We start from the raw sequence: 16842 nt of genomic DNA, 5'->3' as shown, positions 1-16842 counted from the left end.
AATTAAGGAACGTATATTAGATAGAATATTGTATCAGTGTTAAATTTACTGATGCTGTACAGTTAAATTAACTGGTTATTTATAAGAATGGTCTTATGAAATACACACTAAAGTATTTGGAACTAAAGGGGTTTAATAAATGCAACTTACTCTGAAATGGTTTCAGAAAAATATATATAGAGAGAGGGATATTAAGTGATGAAGTGCATGTTACAGAAGTATGACAGTTGGTGAATACGGGTAAAGATTTTTGCATCTTTTCTGGAAGTCTAAATTTATTTCTAAATAAAAAGTGTTTGTTTGTTTGTTTGTTTTTTAAAAAACATAGTCTCACTGTGTTGCCAAGGCTTGAGTGCAGTGGCGTGATCTCGGCTCACTGTACCCTTCGCCTCCTGGGTTCAAGCGGTTTTCCTGCCTCAGCCTCCCAAGTAGCTGGGACTACAGGCACGTGCCTCCACACCCAGATAATTTTTTGTATTTTTAGTAGAGACGGGGTTTCACTGTGTTAGCCAGGATGGTATCCATCTCCTGACCTTGTGATCCACCTGCCTCAGCCTCCCAAAGTTCTGGGATTATAGGCATGAGCCATTGTGCCCAGCATAAAAAGTTTTTAAAATATGTTTGTACTTAAGAAAAAGGTTTGGCAGTACCTAAACACATATATTCTATGACCCAGTAGTTCCTTTTCTGAGCATTCATTTTCAGAGAAATGAATAAGTTACATTTAAGTGAAAAAAATAAATTATAAGTAAGAATGAATAGCACTTTAGGTAAGCCCCCAGTCATGTCATGTTTAGCATTCGTTTTGAAAATGTGTACTTTTCCATTAGATCAAACTAAGTTTTTATTTATTTATTTATTTATTTTGAGACAGAGTCTCACTCTGTTGCTAAGGCTCACTGCAATGGCACAATCTCGGCTCACTGCAACCTCCGCCTCCTGGGGTCAAGCGATTCTCCTGCCTCAGCCTCCAAGTAGCTGCGATTACAGGCGCAAACCACCACGCCTGGCTAATTTTTGTGTTTTTAGTAGAGACGGTGTTCCACTATATTGGCCAGGCTGGTCTCAAACTCCTGACCTCAAGTGATCTGCCTGCCGCAGCCTCCCAAAGCACTTGGATTACATGCGTGAGCCACCACGCCTGGCCTATTATTATAATGTCATAATGCAGTGGTTCTCAAAGGATAGTCCCCAGACCAGCAGCATCAACATGATCTAGTAACTTGTCAGAAATGGACATTTTTGTGCCTTCTTTTTTTGGACACATTTGTATCCAAACCTACTGCATCAGAAACCTTGGGGTTAGGGTCCAGTAATATGTAGTTTAACAAGCCCTCCAGGTGATTCTGAAACATGTTAAAGTGGAGAACTCCTACTATACTGAACATACTTTAGGAATTCCTGTTGCCTTCTAAAGCACTATTTCTTTAATTTTCAGCTTCTCCAATTTGGGAAATACCTGCTATATGAATGCTATTCTACAATCTCTGTTTTCACTCCAGTCATTTGCAAATGACTTGCTTAAACAAGGTATCCCATGGAAGAAAATTCCACTCAATGCACTTATCAGGTAATCATTATGTACTGTACTTATTGAGTAACCTTTTACTTCATTGATTATAGAATAATGGAATTTTAGACACTTAAAAATTTTCTGTGCCGTTATTAGTAATTATTCTTTAAAATATCATGCCATGTCGTGCTAACTTTGTGTTTTTTGTTTTACCAGACGCTTTGCACACTTGCTTGTTAAAAAAGATATCTGTAATTCAGAGACCAAAAAGGATTTACTCAAGAAGGTTAAAAATGCCATTTCAGCTACAGCAGAGAGATTCTCTGGTTATATGCAGAATGTGAGTATTAATTGTTTTAAAACGTTTCAGAGACCTGACATAGTGGCTCATGTCTGTAATTCCAGCACTTTGGGAGGCCTAGGTGGGCAGGTCACCTGAGGTGACTGAAGTCAGGAGTTTGAGACCAGCCTGGCCAACATGGCGAAACCCTGTCTCTACTAAAAATACAAAAATTAGCCAGTCGTGGTGGCACGCACCTGTAATCCCAGCTACTCGGGAGGCTGAGGCAGGAGAATTACTTGAACCCAGGAGGCAGAGGTTGTTGTGAGCCAAGATTATACCACTGCACTACAGCCTAGGTGACAGAACAAGACTCTATCTCAAAAAATAAATATTTTTAAAATAAATAAAATAGGCCGGGTGCAGTGGCTCATGCCTGTAATCCTAGCACTTGGGGAGGCCGAGGCAGGTGGATCACGAGGTCAGGAGTTCGAGACCAGCCTGGCCAACATGGTGAAACCTTGTCTCTACTAAAGATTAAAAAAAAAAAAATTAGCCGGGCGTGATGGCACACGCCTGTAATCCCAGCTACTCAGGAGGCTGAGGCAGGAGAATCTCTTGAACCTGGGAGGCAGAGGTTGCAGTGAGCTGAGATTGCACCATTGCACTCCAACCTGGGCTACAGGGCAAGACTCCGTCTCAAAAAAATAAAAATAAAAATTAAATAAATAACATTTCAGAAATCATGGAACTTGACATGATTTTAGTGTGTTTCTTGATTTTTATTTTAAAACAAGATTTGTGTATGTGTGTTCATTATAGATTGAAAAACTTGAGGAGAGGCTGGGTGTGGTAGCTCATGCCTGTAATCCCAGCACTTTGGGAGGCCGAGGCGGGTGGATCACCTGAGGTCAGGAGTTCCAGACCAGCCTGACTGACGAGGTGAAACCCCATCTCCACTAAAAATACAAAAAAATTAGCTGGACGTGACGTTGCATGTCTATAATCCCAGCTACTTGGGAGGCTGATGCAGGATAATCGGTTGAACCCTGGAGGCAAAGGCTGCAGTGAGCCGAGATTGTGCCATTGTACTCCAGCCTGTGTGACAAGAGCGAAAATCCGTCTCAAAAAAAAAAAAGAAGGAAAGAAAGAAAAACCTAAGGAGTTGTAGTAAGACTAAATGTGACTCTTCTATGTATTGTACCATATTTTAATATATAGATTTGATTTACCAGTGCAAGGACCTGGGCCGTGTTAGCTGCAGAAATTACCTTTTTTAACAAAGTGAGGAGTTATTCATTCATTCATGCCAATGCAACTCATAAAATTATTAAGAATATATAATCTCTCGTTTGTTTTTATTCACAAAATATGTAGCCCCCCAAATTCTTATAAGAATAAACCTGACGTTGTTCACATACGTCACTGACTTCCAAGGGCTTTCGCTGTATAAATTATGTTAATAAGCTATTATTTTTTGTTTGTTTTGTTTTTTGTTGTTGGTTTTTTTCTCTTCTTTTGAGACGGAATCTTGCTCTGTCACCCAAACTGGAATATAATGATGCGATCTTGGCTCACTGTAACCTCCGCCTCCTAGGTTCAAGCGATTTTTCTGCCTCAGCCTCCCAAGTAGCTGGGATTATAGGGACCGCCACCACACCTGCCTTATTTTTATATTTTTAATAAAGATGGCGTTTCACCATGTTGGCCAGGCTGGTCTCGAACTCCTGACCTCAAGTGATCCACCTGCCTCAGCCTTCCAGAGTGCTGGAATTACAGGTATGAGGCACAACGCCCAGCCTCAATGAGGTATTATTGTGACTAGAAATGTTTTTTTCTGATTAAGGATATTGTTGTCTTATTAGGATGCTCATGAATTTTTAAGTCAGTGTTTGGACCAGTTGAAAGAAGATATGGAAAAATTAAATAAAACTTGGAAGACTGAACCTGTTTCTGGAGAAGAAAATTCACCAGATATTTCAGCTACCAGAGTATACACTTGCCCTGTTATTACTAATTTGGAGTTTGAGGTTCAGCACTCCATCATTTGTAAAGCGTAAGTAGTGTCTAAGAAATGATTTTCCCTTTTTACTTCTTTATGGCAAGTGATTAAAACTCTCCTACGACATACCAGATGCCATGAATTCTTTTCTGTTGTTAAGACAGGGTCTCACACAGTCGCCTAGGCTCTGGGGTGCAGTGGCGCAACCCCAGCTCATTGCAGCCTAGATCTCCTGGGATCAAGTGATCCTCTTACCTCAGCCTCCTGAGTAATGAATTTTTATCTCATCTTCCTTTCTATGTCATAGGGAAATATAAACCAACAGATTATATCAAACCTTTTTTTTTTTTTTTTGAAGTCTTTATCTTTCTATAGAAATGCTTGGGCTGGGCACAGTGGCTCATGCCTGTAATCCCAACACTCTGGGAGGATGAGGTGGGCAGATTGTTTGAGCCCAGGAGTTCAAAACCAGCCTGGGCAGTATGGGGAAACCCCATCTCTACAAAATATACAAAAATTAGGCAGGCGTGGTGATGCACACCTATAATCCCAGCTACTTGGAAGGCTGAAGTGGGAGGATTGCTTGAACACTGCAAGTTGAGGCTGCAGTGAGCCATAATAATGCCACTGTACTCCAGCTTGGGCAACAAAACAAGACCCTATCTCAAAAAAACAAAACAAAACAAAACAAAAATGCTTGGTGGAGTGAGAACTGAGGAAAATTTAAATACTTTATTATATGCTTTAGTATTGACTAAACACTTAATTTTGATCTGTAGTTTTATTTTTTTCATTCTACATCTTTTCCAGTGTAGAATATTGAATTGTTTGGGAATACTTGTTTTTCTTTGTCACTGAAAAAAAAACACACCTTATTACTTGCTTTTTTGGTTCAACCCCACATTATTTTTACTAAAAATATTTTTTTACAAAATAGATCCAAATTTGAATTATTTTTACCTTTGCAATGTTTTTCAACCATATTTACAGTAATTATCTGCGCTTACTTTCTACATTAATTTCCATACTTACCAGGATTTCTATAGCCTGCGCATCACTTTAAAATATTTCACTTTGACTAATCTTCTAGTGATCTATAGTACATCTCTGAATAGATTTTTTTCAGTTACAATGTAATTCTTCACAGTCTCTATATGAGAGAAAATTATTTCTATGACTTTCACACATGACTTAATGCAGAATTACTGACTCACACATAGTCTTTACCCATCAATATAGTAAGTATACTGCCCTGTCATATCCTGTTACTCTGTGCCACTCATAAGAAACCTGACTTTGTGGGAATTTTTTCTTTTTCTTCCTGAAAATCTGTGGTATTTTTGAAATTCACAGTTTCACTAGTTTAGTTCTAGTTATTAACACTTTTTGTTACTTTTGCCTTAATATGGTAGAGCCTTTTCATCGGAAGCTTTGGGATTTTCTCCAGCTCTAGAAAACTATTCTCTAAATACTACTTCTCTTCCATTCTGGAATTTTCTTCAGAAATATTCAAAATCCATATTGGTTCTCCAATTTTCTGTCCTCCATATCTATTTTTCTCAGGCTGCTCAAAATGATAGTGTTCACTGACATCTTTTCCAGCTGTAACATTCTAGCATTTTTAACAAGAATTTTAATAAAGACAGTTTTGCATCAGTAGTCTGTGATACTGCTTGCTTTCATTCATGACTTTATCAGTCTTTTCCCCCTAGTGGATGAATGGTTTTCTAAAGAAAACATCCAGATCTTGCAAGTATGGTTCAGCTTATAATAGCTAGAGAGTCCAACAGCAGTTAATAATATAATAGCCATTTATCCCTTCCTTCTAATGCACCTTCCAGACAAAATTTGTGCAAGTCAAAGTGAGAGGCAAAGTTTTCAGTTATTATTTCATTGAATTGTGGGAGTACCATTCACATTTTTTTATAACAAAATTTAAGTTGCCTCCGTTGAAAATGACCACAGGCAGTCCACCAGCTCTCTGTCAGGTCTGGAGAGCTGGGCAGTGGGATCATTCAGGCAACACAGAAGAAAGGAGGACATATCAGGCTGGGCGCGGTGGCTCACGCCTGTAATCCCAACACTTTGGGAGGTCGAGATGCGCGGATCATCTGTGGTCAGGAGTTTGAGACCAGCCTGGCCAACATGGCGAAAACCCATCTTCACTAAAAATACAAAAATTAGCCAGGCGTGGTGGTGCACGCCTGTAGTCCCAGCTACTAGGGAGGCTGAGGCAGGACAATTGCTTTAACCTGGGAGGAGGCAGTTGTAGTAAGCTGAGATTATGCCATTGCACTCTAGCCTGGGTGACAGAGCAAGACTCCATCTCCAAAAAAAAGGAAGGCCATATCAGAGTAGTTGGCTTCTACACTGTGCCAGTGGTGTTAGGCACTCTAATTGTATAGCACCCAGATGTTGGATATGCAGTTGAAGTATGTGAATCAGTGCAATAAGTGGCATGGATTATGGGATATAGGCACACCAGGTGGCTAAACTGGGCAGGATGTGCCAGCTAGGTGGGGATGGGTTCTGTTGCTTCATTAGTAATTTTATTTAGGACAATTCTCTAACACAAAGTAGTTTCTGGCTGAAGGAAGATTCCACACACATTACACTTTGGATTGTAATTTTGTGTATTTATCCTTTGCCCCATCTTGCTATAGGTTTGTTTGGCCAGTTTGGCAAATGTACTTTTTAAAAAAACTATTGCAGTTTAAATTGACTGCTTTTTAATTAATGTAAGGAAATTCCGTGCATTAATAATATATTCTTGAATATGGGTGGAAAAAAATTTTTTTTTTGAAGACAGAGTCTTGCTTTGTCACCCAGGCTGGAGTGCAGTGGCGCAGTCATAGCTTACTGTAGCCTCCTAATTCCTGAACTTAAGCAGTCCTTCCCACCTCAGCATCTTGAGTAGCTACGACTATGGGCACATGCCACCATGCCCAGCTAATTTTTTAATTTTTTCTAGAGATGGGCTCTCACTGTGTTGCCCAGGCTGGTCTTGAACTGGCCTCTAGCAACCCTCCCACGTTGACCTCCCAGATTGCTGGAGTTTATAGGCGTAAGCAACTGTGCCCAGCTTTGTATTTCTTTTTCTCAAACCTGACATCTCGTATGTCTGCAAGCCCTTTCAGCTGTACCTTGGAAATACATCCAGAATGTGACCTCTTTTTAACCACTTTCATTGCCACTACCCTACACCAAGCCATTATCACCTCTTGTTTGAATTGTTGCAGCATCTTTTAAATTATTTACCATGTTTCTGCAGTCTGTTTTAAACACATAAGCCAAAGCAATCCATTTAAAATGGAAGTTAGTTCATGTCAGCCTTCTGCTCATACAATTAAAAAACCTATGACTTGTATAACCTCATGTAATCTGCCTCTCAGCACCCCTACCCCCATCTCTGTTAACTCTCTGACTTCATCTTCTGTCACACTTTTCCCTTGCTCTTTCTATTTTAACGAAATGAGCTTCCTTGCTTTTGTTCAAAAATACCAGGATTGTAGTGCCTTAGAGTCTTTATACTTACCGTTTCCTCTATTTTGAATTCTCTTTCCCAAAATTCTTATTTTTGTTTTTATTTAACTGCTGATTTATTTCTGAGACAGAGTCTTGCTTTGTCACCCAAGCTGGAGTGCAGTGGCTCAATCACAGCTCACTGCACCCTCAACTTCCCTGGCTCAAGCAATCCTCCCGCTGCAGCCTCCCAAGTAGCTGGGACTACAGGTGCGCACCACCATGCCTGGCTAATTTTTTTTATTTTTTGTAGAGAGCGGGTTTTCCAGTGTTGCCCAGGCTGGTCTGAAACTTGTGGGCTCAAGCCAACTTCCCACCTCAGCCTCCCAAAATGCCGGGATTGCAGGCACTAGCCCCCACACCTGGCCCCATATTCTCATTTAGGTAGTGCCCTCACTTTTCCAGATCTTTACATAAAGGCCATTTGCTCAGTGGTGTTTTTCTTGCCACCCTATCAGATACTGTGCTCTGATCTTTCATTTTCCTCTTCCCTGCTGTGTATTTCCTCCTTACATGTATCACTATCTAACATACTGTATGTTTTACTAGTGTCAATTTCATTGTCTCTCTCTCCTAGTATAATGATGGCTTCATGAAAGGAGGTATTTTTGCCTTGGTTTATTCACTGCTATCACCCCAATGCCTAGAACATTTTCTGGCATATAGGAGGCTCTATTAGGTTTTCAGTGCTGTGTAAGAAAGTGCTTCAAACGTATTAGCTTAAAACAACACCCATTTATTCATCCCAGCTCTGTAGGTTAGAAAACTAAGCACAGTATGGCTGAGTTCTCAGCTCAGAGTATCATAAGACTGAAATGAAGGTATTACTGCCTGTGCTCTCATCTGGAGCCCAGGTTCCTCTTCTGTCTCATTAAGGTCATGGGTAGAATTCAGATCCTATGGTTGTAGGACTGAGAATCCTCATTTTCTTGCTAGCTGTCCGCTAGAAACACTCATTTCCTAAAGGCTGGCTACAGATCCTTGCCACATGGCCCCCTCATAGGCACTTCACAATAGTGCTGTTTGCTTTTTTCCAGGCTAGCAGACAGTATACATCTTTCTGACCTCAGACTTCTCTTTCTGTCCTCTAGACCCATATTTAAAGGGCTCATATGGGCCGAGCATGGTGGCTCATGCCTGTAATCCCAGCACTTTAAGAGGCTGAGGCAAGAGGATCACTTGAATCTAGGTGTTCGAGACCAGTCCTGACAATATAGTGATACCCCCTTCTCTACAAAAAGTTTAAAAATTAGCCAGACATGGTGGTGCACACCTGTAGTCCCAGCTGTTTGGGAGGCTAAGGTGGGAGGATTGCTTGAGCCTGGGAGGTTGAGGCTGCAGTGAGCTGTGGTCATGCCATTGCTCTCCAGCCTGGACAACAGAGCAAGAGCCTGTTTCAAAAACAAACAAAAGGGCTCATGTGATTGGATCTGACCCATTCAGATAATCTCCTTTTTGAGTCATTCAGAGTTAAGATTAGGAACCTTAATGATGTCTGCAAAATTCCTTTGGGCCAGGTAAAATAACATCATCATAGGTGTGTTAGCTCATAATTATCACAGGTTGGTTCTACCCACACCCAAAGGGGACAGAAATATACAAAGTCAAGGGTCACCTTAGAATTCTGTCTGTTAGAGAGGCACTCAGTAAATGTTTGTTGAATGAAAGACAAATATACTCTTAATGTTTTTCAGTCTTTAGCTGTAACAGTAGGGAATTAGGGTAGAAATATGAATATTACCTAAAGTATTGATAAGACAAAATGAAAAACAGTCAGCTACAACTATTTAAAAGAAATTGCTTCTAGGTAAATTGAGTATGGTGTTTTAATCTCTGAGCTCACGTTTTTAAATTCTATAAAAAATGTATTTGATGACTAAATCATTCTGCAGCCTAATAGAAGTATCCACATATGCACATAAAGAACATGTAGAATATTTATTTATTTATTTATTTATTTATTTATTTATTTATTTATTTATTTANTGTAGAATATTTATTTATTTATTTATTTATTTATTTATTTATTTATTTATTTATTTAGAGATGGCGTCTCACTCTGTTGCCCAGGCTGGAGTGCAGTGGCAGGATCTCAGCTCACTTCAAGCTCCACCTCCCAGGTTCATGCTATTATCCTACCTCAGCCTCCCGACTACAGGTGCCCGCCACCACACCCGGCTAATTTTTTGTATTTTTAGTAGAGATGGGGTTTCACCATGTTAGCCAGGATGGTCGTGATCTGCTAACCTTGTGATCTGCCCACCTCGACCTCCCAAAGTGCTGGGATTACAGGCATGATCTACTGTGCCTGGCCAAGAACATGTAGAATTTTTCAAGCATTACTTACATAGCTAACAACTGGAAATAACCTAAATGCTCATCAGTATTAACATGGATAATTGTAGAATATTCATACAGATTAAAGCTATACAACAACAAAAATGCAGTAGAGTCATGCTCAGCAAGCGTAGTTAAATATTACAATCATGCCGAACAAAAGAGAGGCCAACTAAAAATGTATTGCATAATTCCGTCATAAAAGGTTCAAAAGGCCGGGCGCGGTGGCTCAAGCCTGTAATCCCAGCACTTTGGGAGGCCGAGACGGGCGGATCACGAGGTCAGGAGTTCGAGACCATCCTGGCTAACACGGTGAAACCCCGTCTCTACTAAAAAATACGAAAAACTAGCCGGGCGAGGTGGCAGGCGCCTGTAGTCCCGGCTACTCGGGAGGCTGAGGCAGGAGAATGGCGTAAAAACCCGGGAGGCGGAGCTTGCAGTGAGCTGAGATCCGGCCACTGCACTCCAGCCTGGGCGACACAGCGAGACTCCGTCTCAAAAAATAAAAAAATAAAAAATAAAAGGTTCAAAAACAGGCAAAACATCTATAGTGTTGGAAGACAGAATAATAGTTGTCTTTTGGGACCAGGTGCAGTGGCTCACACCTGTAATCTCAGCACTTTGGGAGGACGAGGCGGGTGGATCACGAGGTTGGGAGTTTCGAGACTGGCCTGGCCAACATGGTGAAACCCCTTCTCTACTAAAATACTAAAAATTAGCCAGGCATGGTGGTGTGCGCCCATAATCCCAGATACTTAGGAGGCTGAGGTAGAAATATCACTTGAAACCGGGAGGCAGAGGTTGCAGTGAGCCGAGATTGCGCCATTGCACTCCAGCTTGGACAACAAAAGTGAAACTCCGCCTCAAAAAAAAAAAAGTTATCTTTTGGGAGAAGGAAAGAGGATAGTGATTGGAAAAGGGTATGTGCAAGGGGGCTTCTAGGGAGTTGACGGTGGTGTTCTGTTTCTTTTTTTTTTTTTCTGAGACGGAGTCTTGCTCTGTCGCCCAGGCTGGAGTGCAGTGGCGTGATCTCGGCTCACTGCAAGCTCCGCCTCCTGGGTTCATGCCATTCTCCTGCTTCAGCCTCCCTGTTTGTGTTTTTATGAGACAGAGTCTTGCTCTCTCACCCAGACTGGAGTTCAGTGGCATGATTTCAGCTCGCTGCAACCTCCGCCTCCCAAGTTCAAGTGATTCTCCTGCCTCAGCCTCCCAAGTGGCTGTGATTACAGGCGCGCGCCACCTCGCCTGGCTAATTTTTGTATTTTTCGTAGACAAGGTTTCACCATGTTGGCCAGGCTGGTCTTGAACTCCTGACCTCAGGTGATCCACTCACGTTGGCCTCCCAAAGTGCTGGGATTACAGACGCCAGCCACCACACCTGGCCCTGTTTGTTGATTTGAGTGGTGATGAATGTGTTAACTGATAATTTATCAAGCTGTTTACCTGCAACAGGTTCACTTTTGTGTATTATGCTATACTTTAGTTTTTTAAAGTTTGGGGGTTGCTTATATAAAGTTTAAAAATTGGCCGGGCATGGTGGCTCACGCCTGTAATCCCAGTACTTTGGGAGGCTGAAGCGGGAGGATCACCTAAGGTCGAGAGTTCGAGACCAGCCTGACCAACATGGAGAAACCCCGTCTCTATTAGAAATACAAAATTAGCAGGGCATGGTGACACATGCCTGTAATCCCAGCTACTTGCAAGGCTGAGGCAAGAGAATCGCTTGAACCCGGGAGGCGGAGGTTGCAGTGAGCCGAGATCGCACCACTACACTTGAGCATGGGCTACAAGAGTGAAACTGTATCTCACGAAGAAAAAAAACATTTTAAAGAAAGTACTAAATACTTGCAATTGAGGTTTTATCTGTATTAATTTAATAAGGGTTAAAGTAAGCATGAAAAAAGTCTTAAATGTATATAGTTCTTCTGCCTGGTGATAATGTGTCAGTACCGTAAGTTCTGTGGAAGAACAGTGTTTCTCATGTATATTTGTATTTCTTGTGTATTGGTCTGAATGCTTACATGTCTCATTTTATTCTTACAGATGTGGAGAGATTATCCCCAAAAGAGAACAGTTTAATGACCTCTCTATTGACCTTCCTCGTAGGAAAAAACCACTCCCTCCTCGTTCAATTCAAGATTCTCTTGATCTTTTCTTTAGGGTAAATAATATCTTTTGTATTTTCACATAACTAAATTTTATATCATTGATAGTTGTATTTGAAGTTGGTTTCTTCAAGGCAAAGTTTCTTTTTGTTTTGTTTTTGTTTTTGTAGACAGGGTCTCACTTTGTCACCCTGGCTATAGTGCAGTTGCACAATCTCGGCTCACTGCAACCTCTGTCCCCAGGTTCAAGCAATCCTCCCACCTCAGCCTCCCCAAGTAGCTGGATCATGCCACCATATCTGGCTAATTTTTGTATTTTTTGGTAGAGTCACAGTTTCATCATGTTGGCCAGGCTGGTCTCGACTCCTGACCTTAAATGATCTGCCCACCTTGGTCTCCCAAAGTTCTGGGATTACAGGCGTGAGCCACCACACCTGGTTTTGGCAGAGTTTCAACAAAATTATTCATGAGGAAAACAGATGAGACGTTTTTAAAATAATAATAATTTTTAAAAGCTTGATAAATCTAATTATAACTCATTGAAAAAGAAAATTAATTGATTAAATAGATTATAAATTTAACTCAATAGCCAGCATTTAGACAACCTTAGAAATAGTTTGTTGGCGGGGCACAGTGGCTCACACCTGTAATCCCAGCACTTTGGGAGGCTGGGGCAGGTGGATCACAAGGTCTAGAGATCAGGATCATCCTGGCCAACATGGTGAAACCCGGTCTCCACTAAAAATACAAAAAATAGCTGGGCATCATGGCCTGTGCCTGTAGTCCCAACTAGTCAGGAGGCTGAGGCAGGAAAATCGCTTGAACCGGGAGTGGGAGGTTGCAGTGAGCCAAGATCACGCCACTGCACTCTAGACTGGAGATGGAACGAGACTCTGTCTCAAAAAAAAAAGTAGTTTGTTATTTGTAAACAAATATTAAAGTATTTGATGTAACATATTCTAAAATTTGGTAACATGAAATTAAAACTGTAGATACCATGTAAGTTGGTATCCTAAGATCTGCAGAATAAGAAAATATTCTTTGGCCGGGCGCGGTGGCTCAAGCCTGTAATCCCAGCACTTTGGGAGGTCGAGACGGGCGGATCATGAGGTCGGGAGATCGAGACCATCCTGGCTAACACGGTGAAACCCCGTCTCTACTAAAAAATACAAAAAACTAGCCGGGTGAGGTGGCGGGCGCCTGTAGTCCCAGCTACTCGGGAGGCTGAGGCAGGAGAATGGCGTGAACCCGGGAGGCAGAGCTTGCAGTGAGCCGAGATCCAGCCACTGCACTCCAGTCTGGGTGACAGAGCGAGACTCCATCTCAAAAAAAAAAAAAAAAAAATTATTTGCTTTTTCTAAGGTTGTATGTACCCTATTAGAAACAGGAAGGAAGAGTCATGTTTATCCAAAGCTGTGGATACATATTTGTGTCTGTGATATACAATTACAGATATTGAAAAAGTTTCTGGAGCATAATCAGACTGTTGTTATAGCAGTCCTTATAACTAGTGGAGATTTGCAAGAATCCCCCTTGATCTATCTAGTAGCAGTCCTTGTTTTGTTGTAGCAAATTGGCAGGATTGTCTTCCTAAGGTATAAAAAATAAAAATAAAGCCAGGCGTGGTGACTCACACCTGTAATCCCATCACTTTGGGAGGCTGAGGCGGGTGGATCACGAGGTCAGTAGATTGAGACCATCCTGGCTAACACAGTGAAGCCCTGTCTCTACTAAAAACACAAAAAATTTAGCCAGGCGTGGTGGCGGGTGCCTGTAGTCCCAACTACTTGGGAGGCTGAGGCAGGAGAATGGCGTGAACCCGGGAGGCGGAGCTTGCAGTGAGCTGAGATCCGGCCACTGCACTCCAGCCTGGGTAACAGAGCGAGACTCCGTCTCAAAAAAAATAAATAAATAAAATTTAAAAATAAAAAATCTGGCTGGGTGCGGTGGCTCACACCTGTAATCCCAACACTTTGGGAGGCCAAGGCAGGCCAATCACCTGAAGTCAGGAGTTCAATACCAGCCTTGCCAACACAGCGAAACCTTGCTTCTACTGAAAATGCAAAAGTTAGCTAGGTATGGTGGCACATGCCTGTAGTCCCAGCTACTCGGGAAGCTGAGGCACAAGAATCACTTGAACCCTGGAAGTGGAGGTTGCAGTGAGCTGAGATCACGCCCCTCCCATAGCCTGGCTGACAGAGCAAGACTCTGTGTCAAAACAAACAAACAAACAAAATCTGTTTATTAAATGGTGAACATTGAGCTCTACCCAAAGATAAATACTCTGCTTTTCTTTTAGTCATTTTTAAACTATTCTTGTTATTATCATAGACTTTTAAGATTTTTCCTATGTATTTTTACCCCAATTTTTTTAAGGATTTCTTGTTTCGGTGTTCTCTAGGTAATGGTATTCACCCCAATCTTTCATCCTTTTAAAGCAGTTGTTCTTAGTGGCTGTCACGAGAAGACTGAGTTCCATTATGTGAAAGGGGTAGCGTTTACACCTAACAGAAAAGAAATTCTACCTAACGTAAAGGTGATCTTATCTCTGCTATGGCCAAATGTTAAAATCTGGATATACTCTTGGTAGTGATTCATATGTATCCATGGGGAAAAGGCTGAAAAGCCTAAGAATCTTCTATTTTAGAGTCAGTTACTATCATAAATTTAGATATTTTCTTGGGAAAAAAGGAAATTAGAAGTTCTGAAACGGGGCATGATATTATAAGTATATTTTGAGGATTGGGTTTTAATTTGGTAAGGCTCGTGGCTCTAGACACAGAATTTCTAAAACTGGTTCAGAGTTGTCATTCCACTAATGGAACTGATAAGACTAGAGCAAATATTTGCATTGAAGATATTAATGCTGATTCACCTTCATGCTTCATTTTTCCTTCTTTTTATAGGCCGAAGAACTGGAGTATTCTTGTGAGAAGTGTGGTGGAAAGTGCGCTCTTGTCAGGCACAAATTTAACAGGCTTCCTAGGTAATTTTTTTTTTTTTTTTGCTATGGACTAAAGAATTCACAGGTACATTTAATTGCTTTTCAGTTTTTCTTTTTAAAGTTCATACAAATATTACTGAATAAATGAAGGTTACCAGAATGGATTGGTAAAGAGGGTCAGGAAAGCTGAAATGTGCAGAGTGTAGAGAGAGGGTGGAGAGCTAGAATGCTCTTGGATAAGAAAGGTGGCCAGGTGTGATAGCTCACGCCTGTAATCCTAGCACTTTGGGAGGCTAAGGTAGGAGGATCACTTGAGTCCAGGAGTTCAAGACCAGCCTGGGTAACATAGGGAAACCCCCATCTCTACAAAAGAAAGAAATATATATTTAAAGGAAGGAAAAGGGTTTCAAATATTGAAGAGAAAAAGGGTCTTGAGAATTCCAAGAAAATGACAATAGAGGATACAGCTGCTGAGACTTTGGAATAGTTATAAGAACTAACTAGTCAATTTTTAATTTAGTAATGTGTAATATTCAGTTATAATTTGTTGTCCTGTGTTGTGCTGTAGTGTTTCTCTGTTATTCTCATACTTTCAGTAAAAACCTGCTATAGACACACACGTACATAGGAATAAAATAGGGAGTAATTTTTTGCAGTTTGTTCATTCCTTCATTCTGAGGATCTTATAAATTAGTAAATTTCCTGTAATCATAAGATAAATTTTCTGATATAGGAATGAAATTAACTTATATTGTATCTGTTCTGTATAAACATAAAACTGAAGTAGTTACAAAAAATTATTATGTGGTTATAGGACAGCGTTTAGTTCTTTCCAAGAATAGATTGCAAACACCAAGGTTGTTATTAACATTAAGTATTTATGTAGCACTTTGCCTACAAAGTGCTTTACTTTCTTTTATTAGCTTCAATATTCTGTCAGTAACTGTGGAATTTCTGGAACCTAGGCCCTAGAGACTAGTTCTTTTACATTTCATAATCTACTTCTTTCTAGAAAATGGGAGTTGGTTTTTTGTTGTTGTTGTTGTTTTTTGTTGTTGTTGTTGTTGTTTTGATACAGAGTCTTGCTCTGTCCCCCAGGCTAGAGTGCAGTGGCACGATCTCAGCTCACTGCAACCTCTGCCTCATGGGTTCAAGCGATTCTCCTTCCTCAGCCTCCTGAGTAGCTGGGATTACAGGTGTGTGCCACCACACCTGGCTACTTTTTATATTTTTAGTAGAGATGGGGTTTTGCCATGTTGACCAGGTTGGTCTTGAACTCCTGACCTTGGGTGATCTACCCACCTCAGCCTCCCAAAGTGCTGGGATTACAGGCATGAGCTACCGCGCAGCCAGCCAAGGAAGCTGGTTTTAAAGAAATGACTTTATAAAGGCTGGGCGTGGTGGTTCATGCCTGTAATCTCAACATTTTGGGAAGCCAAGGTGGAAGGATTGCTTGAGACCAGGAGTTTAGGACCAGCCTGGGCAACATGGTGAGACCCCCATCTCTACAAAAAATGTTGTGTTTTTTGTTTTTTTCAAACAGAGTCTCTTTCTGTTGCCTAGGCTGGAGTGCGGTGGCATGATCTTGGCTTACTGCAACCCCCGCCTCCTGGGTTCAAGCGATTCTCCTGCCTCAGCCTCCTGAGTAGCTGGGATTACAGGGATGCGCCGCCACGCTCGGCTAATTTTTGTGTTTTTGGTAGAGACGGGGTTGTGCCATGTTGACCAGGCTGGTCTCAAACTCCTGACCTCAGGTGATCTGGCTGCCTTGGCCTCCTAAAGTATATAAATCATAGCAGTATTATTATATTGACTTAAGAGACTTATATTATATTTTTGACTTAAGAGACTGTTCTTTCCTATTTGTGAGTGGTTTGAGGCTAGGAAGGTGGGAGGAAGAATCTTAAGGCAAAGAATTGGTTGTTACCAGCTGTCACTAAGGAAACCATGTGTACAGTTAAAAAGACTATTTTTGACCTCACGTGCTGGATATCTCTTCTCTTTCCCATTTTCTTGCTATTTGGTTTTTCAAGTGGGGGGAAAATAAATGCTAAGGGGAATTTTTCTCCTTGCTTTTCTTTCTTTTTTTTTTTTTTTTTCCTGGTAGATCACTTGTGTTAAAGGTTAATTTATTCCAGA

General features: G+C 41.1%; 1 protein-coding gene across 3 annotated transcripts in view; it reads left to right on the top strand.

Annotated features, from left to right (window-relative positions):
• USP37 (ubiquitin specific peptidase 37) overlaps positions 1 to 16842 on the top strand; it is a 125752-nt gene that overhangs the window by 70554 nt on the left and 38356 nt on the right. For all 3 annotated transcript variants that reach the window (XM_025403914.1, XM_025403915.1, XM_025403913.1), the window contains 5 exons: positions 1439 to 1570; positions 1730 to 1853; positions 3659 to 3849; positions 11698 to 11815; positions 14666 to 14745. In XM_025403914.1, the coding sequence (XP_025259699.1) occupies positions 1439 to 1570; positions 1730 to 1853; positions 3659 to 3849; positions 11698 to 11815; positions 14666 to 14745 (645 nt within the window). The remainder of the gene's footprint in view (positions 1 to 1438; positions 1571 to 1729; positions 1854 to 3658; positions 3850 to 11697; positions 11816 to 14665; positions 14746 to 16842) is intronic.

Source organism: Theropithecus gelada, chromosome 12, assembly GCF_003255815.1.
Source record: "Theropithecus gelada isolate Dixy chromosome 12, Tgel_1.0, whole genome shotgun sequence".
NCBI lineage: Eukaryota > Metazoa > Chordata > Mammalia > Primates > Cercopithecidae > Theropithecus > Theropithecus gelada.
Note: the sequence above shows the minus strand (reverse complement) of the source record. Positions and strands in the feature narration are given on the sequence as shown.